General features: G+C 41.3%; 1 protein-coding gene across 4 annotated transcripts in view; it reads left to right on the top strand.

The window, feature by feature from the left end:
• Positions 1-26,624, top strand: part of LOC111245216 (frequenin-1-like) — a 148,982-nt gene that overhangs the window by 22,095 nt on the left and 100,263 nt on the right. Inside the window, exons 1-3 of one of the 4 annotated variants that reach the window (XM_086981711.1) lie at positions 15,873-16,012; positions 18,508-18,669; positions 21,923-22,261. The exons of 1 other annotated variant lie outside the window; for it this stretch is intronic. In XM_086981711.1, the coding sequence (XP_086837837.1) occupies positions 22,087-22,261 (175 nt within the window). In that variant the 5' untranslated portion in view covers positions 15,873-16,012; positions 18,508-18,669; positions 21,923-22,086. Of the gene's footprint in view, positions 1-15,745; positions 16,013-18,507; positions 18,670-21,922; positions 22,262-26,624 lie in introns of those variants that run through there. 2 more of the 4 variants (XM_086981713.1, XM_086981718.1) reach the window with 2 other exon arrangements.

Here is a 26,624-nt window from a genome sequence, read left to right as displayed (position 1 = left end):
GGCAGCGGTCTCAGCCTCCGTAGCGACAAAAGATCAAACTAACTCTTTTATATTGCATTATGAGTGCAACAAACTCAGCCTGTGTGTATGATTCTGAGCGAATGGCTGCAAGGGCACTCGTTTGTTCATTAGTGACCCACAAGCTCCTATATATATACATATATATGCGCTATAGATGTACGCAGGAAGAAAAAGGAAAGGGAAAACGTTCAAGATCGATGTTTGGAAATCGACTAATACTAGGGTATGAGTAGAACAGTTCTGATAGATTGGACAAGTGCGACACGGTAGTGGAACTTTTATGATATTCAAATGGCTATTATTTTTTTGGCGGCTCACCGGTCTTATGATTGAATGAAATAAATTTTTAATTTAAATCAAAACATGAAAATATAGCTTCGTCTTTTATTTAATTCGTATTTTATTCTTCGACCTGCTTATAATAATAGTGCCGATTTTATTTCTCTGTTGTTTTCTGGTGTTTGGCACAAAGTGGCGCGTATCAACAAACGGAAATAAGGATCGCAAGGCTTAGGGTCAAACTCAATCAGTGATGTTTGAACAGTTGGCTAATCAAGACATGTTTGTAGTTAATGACAAAAATAATATTTAGAAAATAACTTAGGCTGCAAGTATTCTTATCGATGACGGAAAGATGCACACGTTCAACATAACATAACTGGAACTAAAATTATATGCACGGGTCATATTCTCTCTCTTTTTATATATACCGTGGCAAGACATGTACAGATGAACGGCCATTACAACTGTGAATTTTCATACTTCTATAATTCTATCTTATTAGTACACGCTATCCTGGATCCCTTCGTGGCGTCCACTTAAACTCGTTCTCCATTGCATTGAATTGCGTATTCACTGCTACTTTAATAGATGTGATATAAAAACTCTCCAACCGCCAGTTAATTATTTTGGTATGCTATATATATATATATATATATATATATATATAAAAGAATTTACAATAAGAAACATTGTGAGAAAGCTCAGCCGCAAGACTAATATACTTCGTTTATGTAGTGCTAAAGGAAAAATCGTGTTCGGGTAAACAATTTCGGGCTGTGATAGTTCTAGGTTGCTATTTCCAATTTATCTAATTCGTCCGTTCCCACCTGAACCTGAACATAAGTGCGCACCTACTTAGAGTCCCCAGCTCGTGTCTAGATTTTTCTGCATCAAAGGGGTGCGACGTACATCAACGCAGAACACTCATTTCCCTTTCATCGTGTCTAAGAAGACGAGAGGAAAACCTTTCGCCACCGAGGAGTTATCGATCATGCTGAATGGGCCGCGAACTATGCCTATGCTTGTTTGCCTGAACGTCCGCCTTTCAGTTGCATATTCGCCTTCCCTGGGCCTATCTGCTTTAGGCTTACAAATTGCCAGCCGTTGTCTATCGTCTTTGTGCATACGGTAACAGGCGATTCGCTCAGTTTACCAGATACCTGCTCCGCGTCTAGTATTCAACATTTGCCCTCCTCGTACGATTGACAATATCGCCATTAATAGCTGAAGCAGCACTAGCAACAGCAACAAAAGAGGCAACCATAGCAACGTTAGCTGCAATGAAGCTAAGTGCTTGTGTGCAAACACTGTGTGTGCGACCGAGAGCGTGGATCCTGTTGACAACTACATGACGGCCTTATATTGGCTCTCTCGGTCGATCGGCTCGTACCCTCGCACAATAGGCTACTCACAACCACCTACCTTCCTGTATCCTTTAGTCAAAATCCAGTCCCTAATTTCTGAAAGGTAGGCGATGTCAACAAGTGGAACAGAGCTACGTGGAGAGAGCTTTAAGTTGCAACGACGGAACGTCCATTACAATTGACTTATTTTCAATAGTCAAAAGAGTTCGGCTGCATCTTCTACTGGCTCTCGATTCTATCAAGATGTCTCCGATAGCCTCAGGCACATTTCCACCGCAGAATGTCTTATAAAATGCTTACTTTTTTGGAGCGTACAGACAAGCCAGTCACCGTTCATGTACAGCGTTCTAAGTTTGTATCTCTGTTGTCTGGTAAGAAATCTGTCACTGTTTTTCTTTGACTTTTTTTTATATCTATCCATATTCCGTCCTTTCGCTTCTGTGGCATTCTCCGCGGGCAAGAGCGAAACGGCAAATAGCACATAAAAGATATCCTTGTCTTGGTCGTGTCGTGAATAAACAAACCCGTAAAGAGAAGCTTGAGAGGCGAAAAGTTGTATGGAAAAGAATTCGATCGCCATTACATGTATAAAAGCATCAACGTTTGCACGACGGACAAGATCTTTATGCAACTGCTCCGTGCTCACGGACAACGGTGCTTATGTTGCTAAGATACTCGGAACAGAACAACGCCTGATATAACAGAGATTCGCACGCATTACATGAGCATTGATATACTATTATATAAATGGCGCATACATGCGTAGCGTATACTGGCACTGTGCAATCATAATGGCGTCACATTAAAACTTTCTAAAGCAATTTTCTGCATTTTGAAGGCTGAAGGAAAAGCAAACAAACGAGAAAGTTGAAGTATCGGAGCTCAATAGTAGAAAAAGCAGACCCGACAAGATAAAAGAAGTTTCTTAACGAAACGACACTGTTTCATATCATCAACCCAGACGTTTTCCCATAACTCCCATTTCACGATACTTTTAGCGATCGCCAAGCACATGAACGTTTACGTCGACCCTCGAAAATAAGGGCCGAGCTCCTTTATAATATGAGACAGAAGCTCGACTGAAGAGGACTTGCCTCTTAGTGACTCCTTCTGCAGTAGCTGCTTGTTAGAACTTGCGACTCAAAGGGCCACACGTTCATTGACCTCAGCGCGTGCCTTCTTCGACATTTTCGTACAATAACAGCGAAGTTAAGTACTTATAGGGAGGTACACCGACCAACTGACAAGCGGGTAGGGACGCTACGAGTGTCTTCGCCCAAGTGAGACCGATGGCTGACGGAGAAGGCAGTGAATATGTCGACTCGGTTTAAAACAGTGTCGATAAAACGACTGGTTTGTGTCGCCTGAAAGCCGGTTGTGACTGGACTTATGGTCCTGCGCGTCTGCTATCGACGATCTGCATACTAGAGTCTTCGAAAAAAGTACGTGAATTATACTCTATGTTAAGGAAAAAATTAGGCTCTTACGGTTATGCAAAAGACTTTATCGGATCAGACTACGGGCCAATTTCGATACAAGTGGTACTAACGAATTTACAACGACCGAGAAAGCGTTGAATACAACCGTCAGCTTGCCAGAGCGAGTGCAAGTCAGAATCTAAAAAATACAAAATAACTTATGCCGGAGTACCGCTAAATAATCCTCAGAAACCTTGTAGAAGAGATAAATCTATCTCACATTTTTGTCGGACAATTTGCAAGGATGTTTCGAGGCAAGAAGGTTCACAAGATAGATTACATCGAAGAACCTGAGTTCCTAAAAACCGCGGATTTATCAATAGTTAGCTCAGAGGAAAAGCCACATTTTCTCCAGCCGTCATTACCAGTGTGAGTCGTGGATGTACGCGTATTATGTGAGGACACGAGCATGGTCGTTTGAGTATTTCTTTATAGGCGACTCCAAACCGAAGAGATCCGCAATAAAACTCAAACTGCTTCTCACCATAGTATGGGAAAATTGTGCCTATAAATTCATGCCGGATGTACTTTTGTTACTGAGAAATATTACCAGGACGTTTTAAGGCGGCCAAAATAAAGCTCAACTGCTGCTGCAAAAAAGTGGGTTTTTTACCACAATAATGCACCGTATCACAGGCTGTTCCTTGCCTTGGGTCCTTTAAAGAGAAGCTCAGTGGTTACGCTGCCTTACCACACAAAGCCCCTGTACTTTGTCCTTTTTCCAAAGATCAAAGAATGTCTGATAGAAAGAAATGTAAGAAGAAACCGGACGATTTAGCTCGAAAACCGAAAAATCACACGGGAATTTACTTTAGCGGAGATTACCTTAAAGAGGGCAACTGGTATTTAAACGACTAAGGCTTGCACAATTGGTATAGAGCCGAACTCTTGATACCTTCCGGACCCAATAGTAAATCGCTGTAATTGCATTTGGCACTTCTAGGGCAGTTTGTACAGTAAGCAGTCTCGCGCCCAACGCCTTGAAGGCTTCCGGTTGTTCTTCTATATTGATGAAACGAAGCGGTCGCGATGTCATCGTATTTAGCGAAGTTACGGTTTTCGCCGTCGAGGCACTCGTCTCCGGTGTCCGAGAAGAAGATGTAGAAGCAAGTGTGAGAAGCCTAGCTAATTGGGTGTTATTCGTTTTAATCGTAAAGATAGCAACAGACAGCAGGCGGGTGGTTTTAAGGCCGTACGACATTTTGACGCAGACAGACGCGACACCAAGCAGCCGTCTGATCGAACAGGGTGATGATGTTGAGGCTGCTAATGACAATGAGCATATGACTCGGAACGAATATATGAGTACTTGTGCGCCTCTGGCATTAAAGATATCCAGTACTAAGATTGATACGATATTGCCTTACTTCAGTTTCCTTGAACGCTAGACGTTAAACTTTACGTCACCACCGTCATATTTACGTCATAAATACCACCGTCAGGCATTACATTATACACTATTTCACATGTTGCTATTACCACTGAAACAGGTTAAAAAAATTCAACTTTTACATGCAGATTCGCGTCACTGAAGGATCGCTCTCGTTATATTACAATGAACGGCTAAACACCATCTTCCGTTGCCACTAGACATGTTCGTCCGCTTGTCACCGGCCATGCCTCCATCTTGACCATCCAATAAACAACTAAACAAATCGACAAACGGGCCCCCACCAGGGGGGTTTGCTGAAAAAAGTTGTAAACGACATAAGGCGGTAGCAGGCCGTTATAACTGGCAGAGACGATGGAAAAGTACGATGATGAGTAGAAGCCTTTACACTGTTTACCGTACCGGCTTCTGCATAGCTGCTTACTCTAAACGTATTTCTTCACGGACACACAGACGTGTGGGCACACGAGCCTTTAATGATGTATAACATGCTTCACCTTCTGTAAGGTGTCGTGGAGGTACTCGTTGTGTTTGTCGTCGTTGTCAGTGGCACGCGTCCCCGAGTGTTTACTTCTGGGATGTCTCAATTTTTCCTACAGCGAAAGAACAAGCGCTATTTTTTTATATACAGTGCCATAATGCAGGTAGACTGCCTTGTCATTTTGCCCTGTAGAGGGACTCAGGAAGTTTTTATAGAATGTAGCATAGCTTCATTCGTTTGTTGAATAGCAAAAGATACCATTAAAATAGAGAAAGATTTAACAACGGTATGTTTGTAATAGTACTGGTCGTTGTTAAGTGCTTTAACGAACTCTCCAAATGAGATTGCGCTAGGAAGCTAGACGAAAAAAAAAAGCAGTTTCAGTTAAAGACGCCTAAATGATTTGTTAAAATTTTTCATACTATTATTGTCTCTGCGACTAGAAACTCAGCTACAATTCAATGCTGAGGTTCTCTTTTTCGGAACTAAAATATTTACTGGTCCTAACATACCCCCTAACAAGAACATCGAACGTCCAACGTTATGGGATTTGTGGGTTAAAAGCACCAATTCACCAAAAAAGTTCGAGATGACCATCGATTGCAGTGTGCGTATATGTATATTAAGGTACGGCTGATTACGCACACCTTATAAACGTAATTAGTTCCAGGCTGGCCAACTTGCACTGCGGGCCATATGTCCCGTCGAGAAAAGCACTGCTACGTTGAATAACGTGCCTTTGATGTTACTACTACTCTAGGGTAAGAAGCCGGCGAAAACGGCCTGTGCCCTATTTGATACACATGCGTATGTTTCCCCTGTGTAGAGCAGCTCTGTGTACGAACTCGAGAGAAGGCAGGTCATGCATAAATGGATGTTGGGCTTAAACTGTTGGTAGTAGCTATAAGTAGCGTCTGAGTGTAGCGTGTCGCAACTCCTCAACTAGCAAATGTTCTATATCAGAATGTTGCTTGAATGGTGTTTTTTAGTAAAAATATTCGGCTAAATCAGTTGGATCTTTTTGTATCTGAAACGCTTTTTCGCATTTATTAATGATGAAAATAATTAGAACTTTAGATTTAATCTGGAATTGAAAGCGACAGCAGAAACGTGCTTACTTGATCCGAAACGATGCTTTTCGAGTTTAGTATGCTGTTAACATGTAGCATGCAATTCATTGCTCCGATTTACGATAGTTTCCTTCCGTCGTGCGTCCGATGACACTTCTGAGAAATAGCTCGCAACTGAAGGGAAAATTAGCAAGCATTTCGTACACGGTTGACAAATATTAAAAATACTAAGTTTCATTTTTATACTTAAAATTATTTGGGATCAGTAGCATGGAACGCGCGAAGAAAAGCTCATAATTTTATGTACTAGCTCAGCTCTAAGGCGAACTCAATTCGTATAAATCATTTATTGCAAAACGTGCCATACGAATGGGCACATCCGGTGACAGTTGTCGTTCAGGCACGCAGAGACGCACAACAGAAGATGGACGAAGAGTGCAGAAAAACGAGACGACGGGCGTTATAGTAATTGTAGCTCCTCGCGACTAATTTTTTTTGTTTTTTGTTACAATCGAGATTGCAGAACCGTAGACTATACCATGTAGTTTGTTGTCTTTTGGTGCGATCGCCTCCGTGGACTGGCGGCTACCCCCAAAAAAAAGCCCCTCTCAACTATGCGACGGTACAACCACAGGGAGGACTCTACGATTCCGTACGAATGTAATGGTGCCAGGACTAGCAGTGGTAGCAATCGATACGGTCGAACCTATAATGCCAACACGTCCACGGAAAGGTTGAACATTAGAAGCGATTCTGGAATCCGTTACGTTGGCTTCTGCGTTCGCAAAACGCTCAGCTATCGTTGGCGACAGCGTTACGTTCCTAACGCATATAACGCTCGGAAAGCCGCTACCTGCGAAAAGATTAGATGTCGGTCAAAAGGGGAATATTTAATTGCTGTTCAACACAAGCAGTACTACACTTCATGAACATATCGATACAGGAAAGGCGCGCGGCTAAGGAGAGATCCCTACGAATCACTGAATGGCAACTTGGTCCTAATAAGTCAAGTGCGTCTGAGTGCAGGAAAAAGGACTACTAAATTGGATAATTTTTTTGTTCCACAAAGGTAAGACATATCGGCGGCTTACGTAGATAAAATTCTACATAAACGTAAAAGTGCTACTGAGTTGCCTAACGTTGGAACATCTGTAGCATACCAACTATTATTTTCAATGTATTGGAAATTCTCATTTTTATTGCATTTAAGTGTTCTAATATGTAGTTTGTTAAATCGACAAATTATCAACATGTCGCGAGCGCAGAGCCTTTAACCGGAATAACGATACTAAGAAGTACATGCAGTTTACTTAGATAGCGAACCGTTACGTGGTGCTACGTTTTGAACAATTCAACTTCATCAAGGATTAGCAGGACACACTATTTGAAATGTACTTCACTGAAAGAAGAGGTTTATTATTTAATGAATCTCTGCACAGATCAGGTAAAAATTGACGATACCCCGTCAAACATCAGAAAGTTAGATGATAAGGCTAAGGATGCTAACCTTGATTCGAACTTTTCCTCGATTTCAGCTACATGTTTACCATTTTCGCCTATAATAGGCAATCTAACGCGAGTCCTACCAGTTTACCGAGCCACATCAAAAGCCCCATAGGCTCTCGAACAGGACCCAAAATGCTAATCTAAAAAAAGATCATAGAAAACATTTCGAAATCTTTAGAAAGTCGGGGCTATCTTTCGAGATGCAAAACGTTTTTGTTATCAAGATGCTTAAAGGAAAATAACTTATCTCTCTAAGTATTAATAGTTAACTAATGAAACTGAGGGAAAAAGTATTTCCTGTGGTTTTCCTCCGTGGCGTTGATTTTCATTGTGTATAGCCTTTTATTTAAAACACATGCGTCGTTTGTTCCAAATTGAAGAATATTTATTTCACTATGCTAATTCACGTTGTCCTTTCTGTAAAAGTTAATGCCGGATGCAACACACGTATGCGATCGTCTTTTCCAGTCCGTAAAATACTTTTCAAATTTGAGTATCGGTATAGCGTTCGTCTTAGCTCACACCATCTTTTTATCGTGTCGAAACGCTTCGCGTTCATCATTTTCTTTTGTTTTGAGAATAGAAAATATCGCAGGGGATCATAACCAACGAGTGCGAGGGTAGGGGGCAATGCGGTAGGCATATCGAGTTTGTTTGCAAAATTTCTGTACGAGTGGTCAACTGTGGGCCGGTGCATTATTACGATAGAGGAAAAACTCTGAATTTCTTGCGCCACGGTTCTGGTCTCTCGTCAGACAGGGCAGAGCAATCGGTTTAAGTCTTCTTGAAAATACTTCTTAGTAACCATGGGGTCGGATGACATAAATTCGTAATAAACAATTTCCCAACTATCGAAGTAAGCCGTAAGGAGCACTTTGCTTCTGTGTATGGATCGCGGACTTTTTTCAGTTCAAGCTCATTATTGAACTGATACTACATCCGGATCTCTTTGTCGCAACTGCACACTTTTGTGTGATCACCTGTAAGATGTACTCAAGCAAGTTTGACCCTCATAGAAGTGCCAACGGACTTTCTTGACACGGTCCCTAGAGATTACCTACCTGGCCGACATTCAGCTGTTTTGGCACCAGCCTAGCTTTAGGCCTTCTGACGTTTAAATAGGTGCTCAAAAAGGGCCCAACATGAGCCAGTCTCTTGTCTTTTCCTCTTCTGCTAACTCCCTTTTGGTTCTTTCTTGGTTCAGCGATTGGCAGGCACGTTTGTGATCGCTATCACAGGCCTTCTAAGATTAGGATCGTCCTCAGTGGACTCCTGTCCGTCTTCAAAACGCTTGAACCGTCTATTTCCTTAAGATTTACGCCGCGTCTAATATCCTTAAGCATTTGCAACATCCACAGAATGTCTGTGCGGTTGATTTTATTTCTATATAAAATCTAATGTGCACTCGTTTTTTGCGAAAAATTTTCGTAAAAATCTTAACACGTAAGCCCATTCACTACTAACGGGAAATTCAATAATGCCCAAATTGTTGTGCAACTTCAGCTGTGTGTAACAGAAGCCCAGCTTTTTTTTTTTGTTTTTTTTTTTTAACAGAAACACAGTTCGACAAACGTGAACGACAAGCGGTCGTCCAGTGCCGTAGACATTGGAGCCACTTGTTCATTTTTAAACAGAGGATTATATAAAAAGAATCCGGTCAATTTTTAACAGTGTATCTGAATGAAATAAAACATCATAAATACATTTTTGAACATACTAGAAATATTATTCTTGACACTCATATTTATCCAACATAAATACTACCCACCGCGATTGCCACTTCGATTTGAGATGAAGCCTTCTCAGAGGCTCGGTCAAAAGCCTTTCCTCGTCCTTTTCATAGCACTTCTTCTTTAGTGAACAAATCAACGATGTCATGTTGAGGCTTCTTCGAGTCTCGTCCCTTGAGAGGGTTGAGGAACGAATGGCACCGATCAAACCTATAGGTTTCAACGTTCCGAAAGGTACCTGGCTGATTTTTGTGACATGCATCTGTGATCTTGTGAACAGGCCATGGAATGATGCGTCCATTTACGTCCAAGTTGTTCACTAATGCCCTAGGAGTTATTAAAGATGCACTTTTAAGTAGAATCGAATAGGCACTGTCCTTTTTCTGTAGTCAATTGCACCTTTTCTAATGCTAGAACCTGTTTCCCTTTCTTCTGTAGCCGCTTCCGAATTTTCTATAGAGTACACCGCCGATTTAGCGTAATCTAAAAAGGTCGTAATATCGGTGCAACTCGTCCTGCGTAAAGACACTAGCTGGTCTGTGCTCATACTCCGAAAACGACGTACTGTTTTTCGTCATGATGAGTTTGTCGTGCTGTTCTAGGAAAAACTGCTTTCTTTTTTTATTTGGTATCGAGAATAGCGGATAAGCGCATGCTCGGTAGGGTAAACAGCCCGCCAAAGTTTACCGAACTTTATTGCTCTTTTCGGTATATATATCCAATGTTGCACAGGAAAAAATTGTGACGGCAAGTAAATATAGTAGAGATAAAAACAAGCTAAAATTAAATTAGCTATTTAAACAAGCTAAATTGGATTATTTATCACCAGAAAGTAGTCCACTAATTAAAAGTTTTAGCGATTAACGACCGACCCGTTGTGAGCGTGTGAAAATCATAACGCATTTGGATCTGGATCCGCTCCAACTAAGGACACAATTAAGGCGTACAAACGCGCCCAAAGGGGAGGCTTGGAGACAAACTGCAATATCCAAATTAAAAACCAACGTCCTTCCCTCCGTATTTTTCTACTGTCAAGTGATTCTACTAAAACTAAAAAGAACCATTAAGTGATTTTAGGATGATTGTGCTGTAGAGTGCGTCAAAGTAGCCGTGCCTAAACCGATTCAAGTATGAGTCGAACCTTATTCAGGTCCGATCCTTGATCATAACGGTTAATAATAGCGAAAGAAAAAAGCGTATCTTCATTTATCTCAGCTGGATCTGAGGTTGCTCACTAGGATAGTAACAGAAATTTTTACTGATACTGCCGCATGTCCGATCGGCAACTGTTGCCGACATCTTTAAAGAAAGATGAAAAAACGCAGATTTAATAGGGCTCAAATAGCGTTTTACTGTTTAGGACGGAGGAAGCATGCTAACCGTAATAATTAAGGTAGTTGGCCGTTGTTTGCCAGCTTAAGTATATAATATTCGTAATCATTTAGTCATAGAAATCTATAGTTGAAAACAAAAAAAATCAAGAGTGTGCGCTGACACGCTTAACGCTGGCCACTGCTTCTGTTTGCAGAAAATATCGCACACCATTTGAATTCATCGCTATTTAGTGTTTATATTCATTAGTTTACGGCATCGCTCACAACGTTGACCTGTTGTAGGTTTCGGTAGTCGACTGAACTTAAAACTTTTTCCCTTATTCAACGTTTGTCTCGATTCAAACTCCGAAAGTAGATCCTAAGCGGTAGCCGGTGATTTCTCGAGGGACAGGAATACGCTCCAACTGATTTGCTGTTTTGAAATCTTTTTTTACAGAAGTACGAACAATTCGATCCTTTTCCGCTCCTTCTGACTGTAACCTTTAGGCGAAAATCGAATAAACTCATAGAGAGAACAGGTTTCCTAAATCCATAATTGAACCGTTACACACATTAATCGATGGGTTGGTCCTGGGAAAGGCAAAAAATCTTTTTTGTCAGTCCTGTTTCATATTTGCCTATTCCTTTCTTTTGTTCTTCGTTCCTAAAACTGACTACCTTTACCTATTTATAGTTGCTGTTTTTCTCTGAACATCGGCTCAGTGTTGGTATAGTTTGAACCAGAAAAACAGTGTAGAACGCCGGGAGCGCAGAGGACAGCAATCCGAAGGCATTTCTCGGTTTGTTCGGTCGAAGCAATTGTTTCGTTTGCCGGTTGGACGCATCGTACTTTTTGCGAGCTAGTAAGACATCCTGCTGCCGTATGGGCGTGTAGTAACCCATCATTCCTCGGGTACGATGCGCACTACATTTACGTCTGCTGCGGCTTACGCATTATCGATTTAACTGTTCGGAGCAAGGCAAAACTGGCTAAAAACTACGGACCGGTTTCCCCAGACAGTTTGTATCTCGTGCGAGTAGTCACAACTACTTCGTACAGGTTGGCGCGCGGCCGGTTCAGGAGAAAGTCAGTCAGGGATTAGATGGGCGAAGTAGTGACAGATGTGGCTCTGCTTTCGAAAGGGAAGCAGGCGAAGATCGCATCTACCGCTGATTCTCGCTCGCGACGATCGTTGTGCATTGGGCATTTCTCGGGTTCATTCGCAGGAACCCAGAGCCTCTCGAGTTTGCGAATTTTTACTTTCTGTCTCCAAAAGGCAGCTAAGCAAATAAATTTACAGAAAATGGTACAGACAGTTCATTACGTGATCGCGGACCTAGGCAGGAGGGTGCAGCGTACGAGTATTTATAGGCAAACTGCTACGGCGAACCACTCTTTACTCTGTGTCCAAGCTGCTGTTTCCTACCCCATAAGTGTACTGCGTATCCAGGTCAACGCATCTACTCTTCGACGTTTTTCTCTGCGCTCTGAGCCCTTCACGTTTGTGCGCATGGGTATCTGAACACATCTACATTTGCTACCAATTCCGTCACTATTTTCACCCTAGCCCCTTCTTTCATCTTTAACCGCTAAAAGCAAACCATCTAACCGTTTGCAAACACAATCTCAAACGTGTATGCAAATCCGACATCATTTCGTCTCTTTTCGTTCAGCTTTGCTATCAACATGCCTTAAGCAGTAACAGTCATCTAAAAGGACGGAAAAAGAGCCGGCCTCACCTCGACAATAGCACGCGTGCTCACCTCTAAACGTACCAAACTACGTCGGAAAATGCCTTGGTAAATTGATGTAATATGTCGAACGCTGCCACTAATACTTGGATTAATATTTAGAGTAATATAATGTTATTTATACCTGAAAGATGCAGAATTTCATCGTTTGAAAGAGATTAGCAGATTTTCTCCTAGTCGTTTTTTTTTTCTTAGAATCCACCGTTCAACTAGTTTCGCCGCGCCGGAAACCGTCGTTCCATAAGCTGGTACATTTACGTTCATGCGCAACTGGCCCTATATCCGACCGCTAACTGTTGAAATTGAAATTTATGATACAAAATTTGATAGCTTATGTTTATTGTACCAAGGCCCCTTTTCCAGACACAGTTGATGGAAAGTGGCTTACTTTATATTGAGCATTGCGCTAGGGTGTTGGTTTTTTCTGTGTTAAGTGAGACCGCACAGCTAGCTACCCAGTCAATACGCCACGATAAGGGCAACCTTCCCTGCTAATGTCTTCGTTGTGTTTTCGTGTGTGAACAAAAACTTTATCCGCCCAGGAACAACCGCGAATCAGGGCAGCAAGCTGTAATCGAGTAGCAACAAGTAAAAGCAATCTGATGAAAAGGAACACCATTGCCTCCTGTATCACCTCAAACATCGTCAATATCAACAACAACGACACTGAGCGTTGACCAAAAACGTATCCCCTTTTAGAGACTCTTCCCCTTGTTTATATATATATATATTATCATTAAAGTGCATTTTTTTGATGACTGGCATCTTTGACCTTGGAAGTTTAGCTGGAACCTTACATTTAGATTGAGCCTTTCTGCTAGCGGCTACAATTAAGTTAACTTTTTGTTACAATAAAAAATATTCCATGATACCTATTAGATGTGCCAACAAATTTTTAGCCTTCTTGAGGGATATCTAACGTAATCATCATAACGTTATTGCCGTTATGGTCTACAGTCCTCTGCTATTTGTCAAGCGATTGGCATAGCCTTCTCTATAGGATTCAATGACAACCTTTTGAGACAAAATAGTTAAGGATCCTCCTCTTCTGATTTCTTGCCTTTCCAAAAACCGCTTTCCGACTAACGCGTTCTGTATCGAGCTGAGTAAGTGGCCGTTGGAAGAAGTCAAGTCTGGCGAATAAGTCGCATGTCGAAAGCCTTAGGATGTGAATTTTAAAATATTTAGGCCAATCATTTGTTTATATAGTTAATAATTTAATTGAGGATAATTGTCAGTACCAAAGCTATGAACTCCACTAAACAGAATACGCCAGTGTCTATGTACGATATGTATCGTTGCAAACAAGATTTGTCTGCGAGCAAACTGTATACATGGTACGTATCACTACATTATTGAAGGTAAGGGATCAACGCGTCACTCGAAATGTTTTATACTGGCACAGCCGAAACGTAAATATATTGGCCTGTCTCGTACTTACGTAATGTGATTACTAACGTTTAAGTAGCTCCTGTGATCCAGCTAAAGAAGAATTGCGACAATTTGGAACAAATTTTCACTAAAAATAGATAAAATGGATGGCTCATAAGATGTGAGATGAATAAGGACCACCTATTACGATACCGCCTATTTTAACCTTAACTGATGCGTAAAATCTGCCTTTGCGCAAAAAAAAAACAAGCGAAAGCCGTCCTTTTTTAGAAAATATTTTTCATCAAATGTAACAAGCAAGTTTTTGGAAAGTCCACAACTTACAACGGTCTCTGAGAATATCTGCGGTTGAGCAGCCTATGTACGGCAAACACTATTCCGTTAAACAGATGAATCATATGCTGTTGTGTCGTATTAAGGAGTCACACTTTTTATGTTAATTTAAAGCATTTCGCTCAAAGTATACTATAGAACTAAGAGCTAAGCAACATTAGTACAAAGAATTACCTTTGTTTAACACAGTGAGTTTGCTGACTAATCTTCATGTACGCACCGTTATTAAGAATGCCCCCTCCGTTGTCCAAAGCATGTGGTTTTAATTTATCCGAAGTCTGAGTTTAAGTGGTCCTGGTTAATCACTGTGTATGAGACCGCTGGATCAATACGCCGACTCTTTTCTTGTATTTTTGTCCTTCCGTATTGGACGATAAATAGACGAGAATTCGGCCTTGCCCATCTTCCTTTACCCTGGCGCCATGTTCGGCTTTACTCTCGACAGTATTCCAAAAAACTTTCAGAAACAAGAATCTTCTCATTATCTGTTGTAAGGAAAAGAGCGTTAAGCAAATTGCTCGCGGGCAAATATGTGAGAAGGGTCCGTCTCGAAAAGCGCTTTCTACGAAGATCAGACATTTTATAATAAGAAGAGAGATATAGGAAGTTAGCGTACGTACTAATGATTATGTATTAAGATACCCTTACTAGGTTTTAAATTCATAACAAGAGTTTCATTAGTAATAAAAAACACAAAGTAAGGTTTTGAGATTAAGGTGAGAAGCTATTATGAATACACCCGCCTATTTTCACATCGAAAAATCCCCATAATCTTTTAGCTTAACTTCAAATTTATCTAGTGGTAGGCACTGAATATTAAGTTTAGAGGATTTACCTAAAACCTTATTTTATTGACACACGTGTCTAGAATACATGTTTGTTATCGGATTCAGACCAGCTTGCCCCAAATCTAAATGTTTCGAGTTTTACGTTCGGCATTGCCGTAAAGCATTTCATCAAATGGTTGGCTCCCAGATGGCGGATTCGAGCCTTACTAATCCTAGGCCAAATCCGTTACTCAGTAGGCTATCATAAGGACTCGGCCCTAAGCAATGGTTTTGATCTCAGCGCGCGCGCAGAAATAGCGCGTTTCATTTGTGTGCGAGTGATGAGGACGTGTTCATACAGTCAGGGAAAATGCACAACCAGCTCAATCAACTGAGTTTAACCAGTCGACGAATCAGCGACTAGTTTATAGGAACTCAAATACCAGCAGATGCCATTGTCTCTGCAGGCCGCTGTTTTCGTTTCATAAAGACACGTATGCAGAAATAACAAGGGCTAATACTTCATATCTTCACGGAGACTGCTGTCTCTAATATCTGTTGGATAACGAAATTTGTTGTCGATCGTTATCAGTAGCAGTACGATCTTAATCATGAACAGCAGTAAAAACATCAAAATCGAATTTCAACTATGAGACGACGACAACGATACCGGCAGGTCAAAGCTTCCGGCTTCTTTACAATCCACTCTTTCTCCAGATTTATCTACCTCGTAACTATATTTATGTATGCACTGATAAGCACCGGCTAGCCTTTTACAGTCATCTAAGCTTCTTTTTTTCTTTGCGTTCTCTCTCTCCCTTTCCTTGATGTTTGTCTGCGAATCGTTGGTTTATCTCTTTCAACAGTATCCGCCTCTTCGAATAGGGATATTTGAAGCAGACGGTGATTTGGCCCGATTGTTATTAAACAGCGGGCTCCGTAACGCCACGTAAAGGGAAAAGTTAACTAGAAGGCGTACCTGAAGTTGCGGACCATGACATTGCTGAAAATTAAACATCTCCGAGACATGGCCTGTGCTAATCCTGCCCATCTTGCTGTTATGTACATAAATTTATATGGGTGTACAATCTATCTAAATATTTGCGCTTCCGGCTTTCTTCCCATTCTGTACGGTAAGTCTGCAACATTGTGCCAGCTGGCCCTGCACTGCCTGAATGTCGGTATGGTGGGGTTTTTTTCTGGGCCTGATGGAGTGAACGGCAGCGGTACCAGCAGGCACTCACGGTAATTGCGGGAATACTAGCGGGATGTATATAATGGCCAGTCCATTGTTCGACAGCCAGTAATTAGCCAATATAATAGCTTCTGCATTATAATCTTGTCCATCATCTCTTTCTCTTCGTTTGTTCTTACTTCTTGATGTTATCCGTCGTGCGGTATCTTCACTTCCATCCGGTACACTACCTCCCGATTGTCTGCTTTTCTCGCGCATTTCTATTCCCAGACATACAGTTGGCGTTAGCGTCGATATCTCTTTAGCGTGTTGGTGTGGTCTAAATAGAAAAGGCCAATTAGTAGGCCAGAATGGGCTACTCCGCTCTGGCTTTACCAGTAGCAGGCATAAATCGGTGGTTATTGCTGACGCAGTTATGGCTGGTCCCCACCGTCGCTATTCGTCTCTCCTCCCCCAGACATGGCAACGACGAAGCAGCAGTGGTGAAGGCAATAGTGATAGCAAGCCGTCTGTGCGTCTAGGCCTACGGAGTCGTTTTACTACTGATAGAGCAAGTGGCACTAAAATGCGACTATTATTAAGCTGCCAGGGCGGTAAGGTGGAATATTGACCCTCATCAGCAGTCGTATACTACGACAACAACGGCAATGCCCCTATGCTGCTACTGTTAGACTGACAAAGTGACGAGCCATTACCAGCTTCGCCTTATGACAGTAGGACAATTTAAGGTCTTGGTCCACACAAGAGTGTCCGTCATTCAATGAGGTTTTCGGATTTGGGTCTAGGCTGTACCCGGTCCGTTAACTATCGTTGCTCCTTCTCCTCTGCTATCCTTGTAACTTCCAATGTCAATACAATTTCAGAAGTAGCCATTTCTCGTGTCGGTCTGCTGCCCGCCAGACTTACGTAATAACCGATGCATATGCCTTGCAAATATACTGACACTTACAAGGTTTTGGCTCTCTTCGTTGCTTGCCTAACGGAACAAATTTGCTGTGCCTATTAGCGGCCCTTTGTTTTGCAAGACTTGTAGATTGATGTAGTAGGTTGTAGTATGATTTCTTCCCAAATTGCTCAGCGCGTTATTAAATAATTGATTGTAATCTGACCTAGACAGACGCGAACGAGCGAGCAAACTGGGCAGTATATCTTCGTATTTTTGCCGTTGTTAACGGTGTCGCTGTTTCAACAGGCTCGCAGTCGCCAAACGCATGGTAGCTCGACCAATCAGTCGGTCCAAACGTCTTTGATGCGACACGTTCGTCGAAAATTCCTATTAGTCTATAACGCGGACCATAAGGAAAGTCCAGCCGCAGTTGTTTAAGCAAAAGGTAGGTACGTGAGGCACGGGATACGTCGCCGCCAGTCTCCTCTTGGGACTGATGACTGCGAAAAAGGATAGAACGGTCGGGTAGCAATTTCAGCGTGGAATGTGGAAAGGAGAAGCGCAGAGAAATACTAGTAGTAGTGGAAACGGGCGCACTCTTCGCTGGACGACGACAACGACTCCGATGGAATACAGACGATGGACAGTGACTGCCATGCGGGGACGGCCGATGGAATGACAGCTATTAAAGCGACAGCGGATGACTAACAAAAGCTAATTCAAGTAGCCAGATAGCAGGAAGCCGCGTTAGCGAAAAGAGGAGCTGCTCTTGGTCTCACACTGCTGCCCTCCTCGAACTCTAAGTGAAAAAGCAGACGAATAGTGGTGAACCCAGCTGTCGACGAACTGTCAAGGGGAGTCCGTAATGGTGGGATGGTGTTTTCCAGAACGGGACTCCCGGGAAAGACGGCGTTAGATATGAGGTGGAACAGAAGTAAGGACACGACTGTGAAGACAACGGCGCGACGGAAGACACGTTCTACTAGTTAAACAATGCGTGTTAGTGGCGATGTCTATCACAGCTATTCATCACCCACTCACCCAGCCAGTCATCGGCCTATGATAAACACTAGCAGGACATCCACTGACACACAGGTCACTACGTTGCTACATGCGCTAAGGCCGGCAGGCCTATTGGTCCTTCTGCTGCAGCAGTAAAAGGAGACTGGATGAGTAGTAAAAAACAATTGAAAGAAACAAAGAGCTGGCGGAGTACATATGGCAAAATACATATAGGAACCATCTTTGTTATGTGACAAGCACAAATTAAGTACGCTTATTGTACTAACTACACGATCTGCAGCCCTGGCTAAGCATTTTTTTAAAATAATTATGAAATTATTATTACTGCCGTATGGACATACATAAGGGTAGCTTATTTTAGTTGTGCATTATTCAAGTTATCGTCGTTAATCGTGTTAGAAACGAAAATCATTCATTAACCTGATCTTCTACTAATCTGTCACTGAATTTAACTATCTTCGAAGTGATTAAATAGTTACTATATCGAGAGTAAAATGTGCTTGTTTTTTGCAATTGCGGTGCAGCGTGGGAATCTCGCAGCATATCCTTAATCCAAGTGACCTACAGAGACCTACTGGAGTGTACAGGACGCCGAGTTGGCTTGGTTCTGGCTACCTAGCGTGACCTGAGACCGACAAACATACGAATCCACAAATTAATTTCAACCTACGTCAGTCTCATTAGAGGTTTGTAGATAGTAGATGCTTCAGAACTCTAATAAGATTCGTTTCTCTTGTAGTGTAACGTCCAGTTAAGCTACTGAGGTCGCTTACAGATGGGATCGAATTAATAGCAAGTGTTGGAAACCACTTGGGACTGCATATATATGTTCAGTACTGATATTTTAAAAATTACTTAGATCTAAACAAGTTCACCCTTTATCAACTACTCCACCGATCGGATATTTATTTATGTCTATAACTGCTTGTAGATTTCTAGCTGAGCCTTCGGTCCTTATCATTTTATGTAGTTTTTCATGAATAGGGTTAGCTGTATTCAGAAATTTTTCTGTGAAAGCCGTGATATAACAACCTGGCAGCGCTTGTTGTCATGCATCGTCAGGTTATTGCTGACGCTTCGTGACTGCTGCGGTCAGACGAATACATTCATCCACCCACGTAGTCCGCCAGCTCGTCGTGCGCGAACGATCTGAATCGCTTCACGCCTGTCAACGCTTCAGTTGAACGCTCGTAGAGCATCACACAACACGACATCATATCGATCTTTAGTATAGAACGATGTCGTTTCTCAACTTTTTTCGGTAACTTTAAAACTAAAGTACTAATCTAGGGTCAAGAAAGATGACAGGTAGCTAGCATTTTGTTGTAAAATTTCACCTTGTTGTTCATATTCTCAATGTTTACGTCGAAACAGATTTAGAATGCGCTTAACACACAAAATAATTTCAAACGCCTTGCTCACATTGTCCCGGACACATCTGTAAACCTTCTATTGTAACTTTTTATTAAGGTACTTGTTTCGGCAAAAAACTACGGCGCCCATTGCCCGTTTTTACATTAAAAATCAGCTTCAAGATTACGTCTGTTTGATCTGCATTATTATAAGCAATGGTCCTCACAGGCAGTCTTCGAGAAACCTTGTTCTAAGGTCAATTTCCTACAATTTAACACCCAGGTTAATATATATATATATATATATATACTAATAATTTGGCTCGATATTAATACAGCAAGCACTCTAGAGAACGTAGTTTATCCTCAAAAATATGCCATTTTTTCAAAAATTGCAGGCATTTTTAGAGTTCCATTATCTTAAACAGTATAAGCAAGTAGAGTTTCTATAATTTCTTATGTACTCCTTGTTTACTTTTTGCCGCTCTCCTCTTAGTTGCTGTTCCGGTCTGGCAAAAAGCTATATCGCGCGCAATACCCGTTGTATAATGTTCTGCCGGTTTTACGGGCACTCTTTATCTATTTTTTTTTTGAAGCAGGCCAGTGCTCAGAATCAGCTTTTTGATATGGCATCAAGGATTCGTTTTCACTATGAGTGTGAGCGGGGTGAGTTTGCTAAGACTTACCTAGGGTTTCCCCAACGGAGCTATAAAACGGCACAGCAGGCAGACGACTATACAGCTATTAAACTTACTAATGATTTCTTTGATAACTTTCTATTCTGCTGGCAATCGATTTCTGGTAATCGTTTTCACCAACGTTGAGTTATGAACTGGCGATACGACATTTTAATATTGGATTAGCCAGATTGATCAGAGAGATAGGTCTGCGCGCATTGGCCCGAGTGTTACGCTAGCAGTCATACATAAGCACGAACTGCCCGACATGAAATCGAGTGGACCATTTTCTTTACTTGGAAGAAACAAAATAATGAATCGCCTCGTTCTGGCATTTTTTTTTTGATCGCTTCAACATCCAAAGAGGGCGATGGGAAATTCTTGGGGCAAAGGGTCATTTGCATGGATTTGCCGCTGACAAAGATAACTTTTCAAACGATGGACTCGGCACTTATGTAGCTGGCATTAAAATGTATTTTTATGCTTTGACTAGGTACTGAATGAAAGTTGATGTTAGAAAAATCCAGTTAACGCTTCTCTGTTACAATGCTAAATTTCCATATATTTACGTACTAGTACATAAACTCTGTGAGAAGTAATGCTCGCTAATTCTAGTGCGAACTGTTCCTAAACTTGCAATCTGTCTAAGGACAAGTTATTCGTATAGAGTCACGTTATCCCCATTCAACAGCCTGGGATCTATATCTACCGTGTGAGCGTCTGTGTTAAACTTCGATTACGTTCGATCATACCATTAAAATGACAAAAAAAAAATTGTTAAATAATTCTTATCAATGCTTTGGTCGGTTCATGTGCGATAGTGGGGAAAAAAGTCTGCATAAAACGGCTAAATCGGTAGACATGATATCCTTGATTTAAGATTTTGATCAAAAAGTGGATGATGACAACCGATCCTATTAATTATATGTGAGTTGAAGACGAGACATTTTGAGAATATATAGTTGTCCATCGCACAAACGGCCTAAGTTATTAATACGCGACGCCGAAACATATACTCGGCCCTGTTAGACTGTATTATGCCAGTCCTAAATGGAAATAGAATTCTATAAACAAATAATTATTATGACAACTATGTGCAGGCCGATTAGAGCCAGAGTTCCTAATGAACGTGGGGAAGAGGGAATCCATTCGAGGTTTAGGAGTTAGGCTGATACAGGCAGCTGAACGTGACTAAATATATGCCTCCAGCAAGGACGCAGACGTATGGCCTGTCTGCTAGCTAGCCAGCCAGCCAGCCAGCCAGCCAGCCTGTATTTAGATAATCTGCTTAGCATTATGAGCCTTTTAAATAGGACTTACATTAATTGCATTGAATTTAAACGGCCATATAGTGTCTCAACAGAATGATGAGCACTAAATATATGTGTTTGTTGAAGAAAATATTTAATCCAGAATTCTATCGGTGCGCTACTGAAGCGACGTTAAATGTTGGCTGTCATAAGGCAGACATATTCGCAACTACGTAAAGACCAACAGCGCACAAATGATGCTAAGCAACTGATTTTGGGGAGAATTGAGTACCGCATCTTGAAGCAGCTTCACATAGGTCTTCGGTCGGTCAAACTTCGTTCGCCTTTTCTGGTTATGCGAGCGGAACGAAAATGTCCACAAAAGATGTATACGTAACCTATAAGTTACCTATATTCTGTGGACATTCTAATTCGCAGTTAATTGTGAGAGTGTAAGCCATTTTTTTGTATTTCACTGCTGTGCATTGTGATCAAACAGCATCGGAATGTATTGAACTTCAATATCTTGCAGGACACGAACGTATAGAATAATGAAAGCCTGCAATAGGCGCGTCGCTCGTTGCTGACTTGCGTTACCTTTCCAGCAGAGCGGTAACAATAATAGTTGCATTGTCACTGTCTATACGAATCTGTTTCTAGTGGAAGCTATATCGAGGCGCTGAAGCTCTTCGGGAAACAAGCACCGAACGTGCAACCAGGAAATGTTGATTACGGGAACTTACGCAGCACGTACTAAAACTAACGAGCATAGCGCCAAAACCTGGACGGTGTTAGGTTGCTAACAACTGTTCACCACCAAAAAGATGACCGTCTTAGTCCAAGACGGTACTTTAACTAAAGGTCACTTTTACCGAATCTCACGGAGTGTGTGCGTGTGTGCCTGCTCACTGGGAAACAAGTTCCAATTCTATAAAAAAAAAAAAAAAAAAAAAGAAGGGAAAAACATGTTTTACAGCAAAATCTCTTTTATTTTTAAAGGTAAGGTTTTTTCGAATTTTACCCTACAAGTATATTATAGATCCAATGAAACGCCGATCTTATTGTCTGTTGAAATACTCTGATATTGTGTAGGATCATCATTCGTTGCTTGAACGCTAAGTAGAAAAGTCTTTCCATGAAAGTGTTTATATATATTCTTATACAATGGCTAACGACGGTGCTGGATGTTTGGCAGCACTTAATACGCATTTGTGCCAGTGTGTGTTCTATGCTCTTGTAGCATCCTGTGTAAAGGGATCTAACAAATGAAATATCGAACAGAAGTAGGGGTCGGCGGTCGGCCATTTTAGCTCTCTGCGATTCGAATTGGTAATCCTTTTCCGCCCAAAACTGGTACCCACGTTTCTACACATTACATAGATTTGTCGTATAATGGAATGTCGTGTAAGTTGCCACCGGTGTAACCATATGTTGTTGATTGAATTGTTCGAAGGCACTTGACGACAAACGCCGATATGCCTCATCTAATCGGTTACATATTTACGGTTTATAATTTTATTAACTGCCAACTGCGGCATTATAAATCGGTTTTTTGGGAATAATGGTTCTGTTCCCTTCACAGATAGAATCATCTTATACGACGGTTTTGAATAATGTTTTGTTGTTTTTTCTTTTATTACTTGTGTTAATTTAAATTACGGACATGATTACAAGTTATGTTTGCTATTTTACTCGTATGAAAAATAATGGCCGCCCTGATTTGAAAATTTCCTATTTAAAGGCTCTCCGTGACACTTCGGATATCTCTAGACTATAGGAAAACAGTTGGGGTAAGAAGTAATGAAGCCAGTTGTGCCAAGACAATTAAGGACTCTTTATAAATACTGACAAAGGTAAACACGGGATCCCCATAACACCCTGATGAGCTTCTGTGTTCACTGTACCGGCAGTTAGTTATTGGGCAAAATTTGTTTTCCACAAACCCAAATCAAAAACGGTGATTCAAAAAATCTCTATGTCTAAGGATAGAAAATAACCGAGTAGCTGCTACGTTGCTTAATAGGATCCACCGGGAAACGCTGAAAGGAAACGTGTCAATGTCACTTATGAAAATTAGAAGCATCGACAGGCACGATGACAAAATACGCGAGCCGCATACACCGAACAAAGCAGCGATCGATATGGTTTTTCCGAGTCGAGTTAGATTTATTGAAAATGCAGAAGATTCATTTCAGGATAGAATTATATTTAGGATCTGTTAGAAGTTCGGTCGAAGCGCATACATCCACATAACGGTCAATACAACACACGACACATTGTCTCTATAGCTATAGCTATAGCTACTGTGCCATGTCATTATCACGGGTAAACCTGAACCCGAAACGTATTGCTCATGAACGTACAACATCAGGCGGAAATGTTATTTGTTGACAACAAAATTTTATGTTTGTTTCAATGTGACTATCTGTAAAGTGTATGCTCACTAACAGTACGTATTTCTGAGGACCGCCTCAGACAATCCTCGCAAGCTTCTCTCTGTTAAAGCAAAGCGACCACAACGAAATAAAGAAAACAAAAAAAGGGTAACCTTGAATCGTATGTCTGAGGTTGGCGCACAAAATTCAATCAAACAGTTTCATAATTTCGTCACAAGTTCAAGTTATATTTTTAATTAGGCTGTATTCTTTATACGATTAAACTGTTCTCAAGCAATGGCAGCTTCTTTATGTCCAAAGCAGCTGAAGTATACTGCTCACCTGTTGTGATCTTATGGGCCACCGCATGTGTAAACGTTTGAAGTAATCTCTGTGTTCATTTGCCTATAGGACATGCTTGAATGGTGCTTAGACCATGAACTTACTACACTTCTATAGAAATATATTGTATGCATTAAAACCTCAACTGATCTATCACATTAAAACGCAGCTATTATACCATGTCGTTTTCGCTGTAAGAGGCATTTGAATTTTTCTGGAAGACACATTGTGCTTCCTCGATGGCAGCGCAATATGTGATTTTTCGCTTAAAGTAAAACTGTTGAATACTTATAGGGTCATTCAGGTTCAACATATCACGTTGTTGCAATGTTTTTAGCTAACTACATACGCAGTACCCGTATGCTAGCTCTTGAGCTGCGTACCTTCGAAGTTTTTGGTAGGCGTTGCAATAGGTACGAGAACTAGAACAGACCGAACCGCCTTCAGGACGTCCGAGGATAAGTCAACATTACATTCATCTGCTTGAGAATATTGATTCATATTATGCTATTTATTTTGAAAGCAGACAGTTACGCCTCCGCATAGGTGCCTCTATCGCTTGTATTCAACCCGTGTGTCATAAACACATCTTATCGGATATATTAAGAAGAACGTAACTACAGATATTTTTCCTTGTCGAAAGGACAATAACGTCTGCCACGCGTCAAACTATTAACCAGTATTAGTCGTATGAGTGGGCAAAAACAGTGTTAAGGACATTTGTTTACAGCCAAATACTAGCGACAGGGCTTCGAATTGTGCATGCATAAATCTTATACAACAATATTACTAGAGGTACAATTGAGATATTAAGATTTCATTCATAATATGGCTCTGAGCAATATTAATTGCAGTGACGAGACAAGCGATTCGGATGTGCTAATCTTATAATAATCCTGCCAGCCAAGTGGCCTATAACCCTGCTAGGAGCATCCATTGCTAAATGCCCCGTAGGGGAAGGCCTCCGGCGGTGTCTGGTTTTTACGCTGCTGCACATTATCATAGACGATAATTTTTCTTGGCTTTCCTCGAGCTACGGCATCGTAACATTTGCAGTTCTCTACAAGTTTAAGTCACTTCTTCTATTTGTTGCTCACGTAATAACCCTGTAGCATTAAGAGAGGATAACTAAATTCCGGTACACTTTCTCTTATCCTAAAAAGAAAATGCGAACTACGGTCCTATTGTCATAGCTGAACTAACAACGAATTAATCTTACTTCTATGTGAGTTTAGATTAAAGGAGGCTCGGTACGCGGCTATCTGTAACCTGATGTAACTGATGAAAATTTCTATTAAAACTAACCTAGAAAGAAAAACTGAAAAGCTTGTAACGCAGACTTTATGAATAGGTACTGCAGACCTTAAATTCGTAGGACTCTAAAGCAGTGCCTCTAATTCAGCTCGAACAGACGTCATCAAGGCCTTTAATGCTAAGCATAACTTTAGTACAGGTCAAGAGTCGAAACACGTAAATGACCTCGAGTCATGGAAATCGTTACATTATCCTAATGTATATTGGAGTTGGTTTAACTTACCATTATCTTTCAATTGGATCGAGAGAACAGAGGCTACCCTTTTAACAAAGTGACATAAATTAAAATTGTTGTTCCATAGATTTTAAGCATTCGTGCCGTGAAAAATTGCATTCAGTGAACTGTTCAATACGATCTTTTTCTGAGTGAAGCAGAGAAATCCCCTACATACCACTATGGGCCAGTAGCATGGACAAATGACGATAAAACCCGAAACAACCCCAATTGGACATCGAGGTCAAGACGACGCACCTTCTTGGTACGATTATAGCAATGATTTTATGGAGCATGGAGCATCTGAAAACGCTTTCAGACCTTTCCCATAGAACCGATTGTTATAAAAATAAGATTGTGCATCCAGCGCCACCTAGCCAGCGCCACCTAGCCAGCGCCACCTAGCCAATACTGTCATGTATCGCCAGACCACTGAATTATTATCGACTGCAAAAATGGAACAATTTATAGAAAGCTGAATTTTGCACCAAACGACTAAAAAACAACACGCCATTGTACCGGCTCTAAACGATATCTCTGTCAAATGCCGAAATGAGGATCAAGGTGATGGTTTCTGCTTTTCTCAGCTCCTTATCTATAGTCTCATAAACTTCACATTCAAGTGACACCCCTAGCACATTCCGATGTGGTCCCCAGAACTCCATAGGAAACCTTGGACATTGAAAAGCGTCGCAGTTGAGAGGTTTTACCCCTGGTTACCTGGTTTTCGAAACGTGAATCGAAAATGGTTTCATGTGAGCCAGTATTAACGGCTCCGCTTAATAAAGAACCCAGAACATACAGTAACTTGCCTACCTGAGCGACTCTAGTTTCTGTGCGCTTAAGTAGCGTTCGTCTGTTAGGTGTTGTGCCGAATTTTTCTCAACAAATATTATACACATCGAACATCAACGAATGTGAATAGGGTTGTCACGTTACAAGTTGCCGCCTGGTACAGCTGGATATAGCCAGCTTATTGCTGAGCTCCGTACAATTACGTGCCCACGTGCGGTACTGGCAACAGCAGCAGCAGCAGCAGCAGCTAGCAGTAACGCTGAGCACTCCATTATTTGCCTTAGTGGCATTTATGTAGGCATAACAAGGTTACATCTATAGG

The sequence above is a fragment of the Varroa destructor genome, unplaced genomic scaffold, assembly GCF_002443255.2.
Source record: "Varroa destructor unplaced genomic scaffold, Vdes_3.0 BEIS01000001.1, whole genome shotgun sequence".
Classification (NCBI taxonomy): Eukaryota; Metazoa; Arthropoda; class Arachnida; order Mesostigmata; family Varroidae; genus Varroa; species Varroa destructor.
Note: the sequence above shows the minus strand (reverse complement) of the source record. Positions and strands in the feature narration are given on the sequence as shown.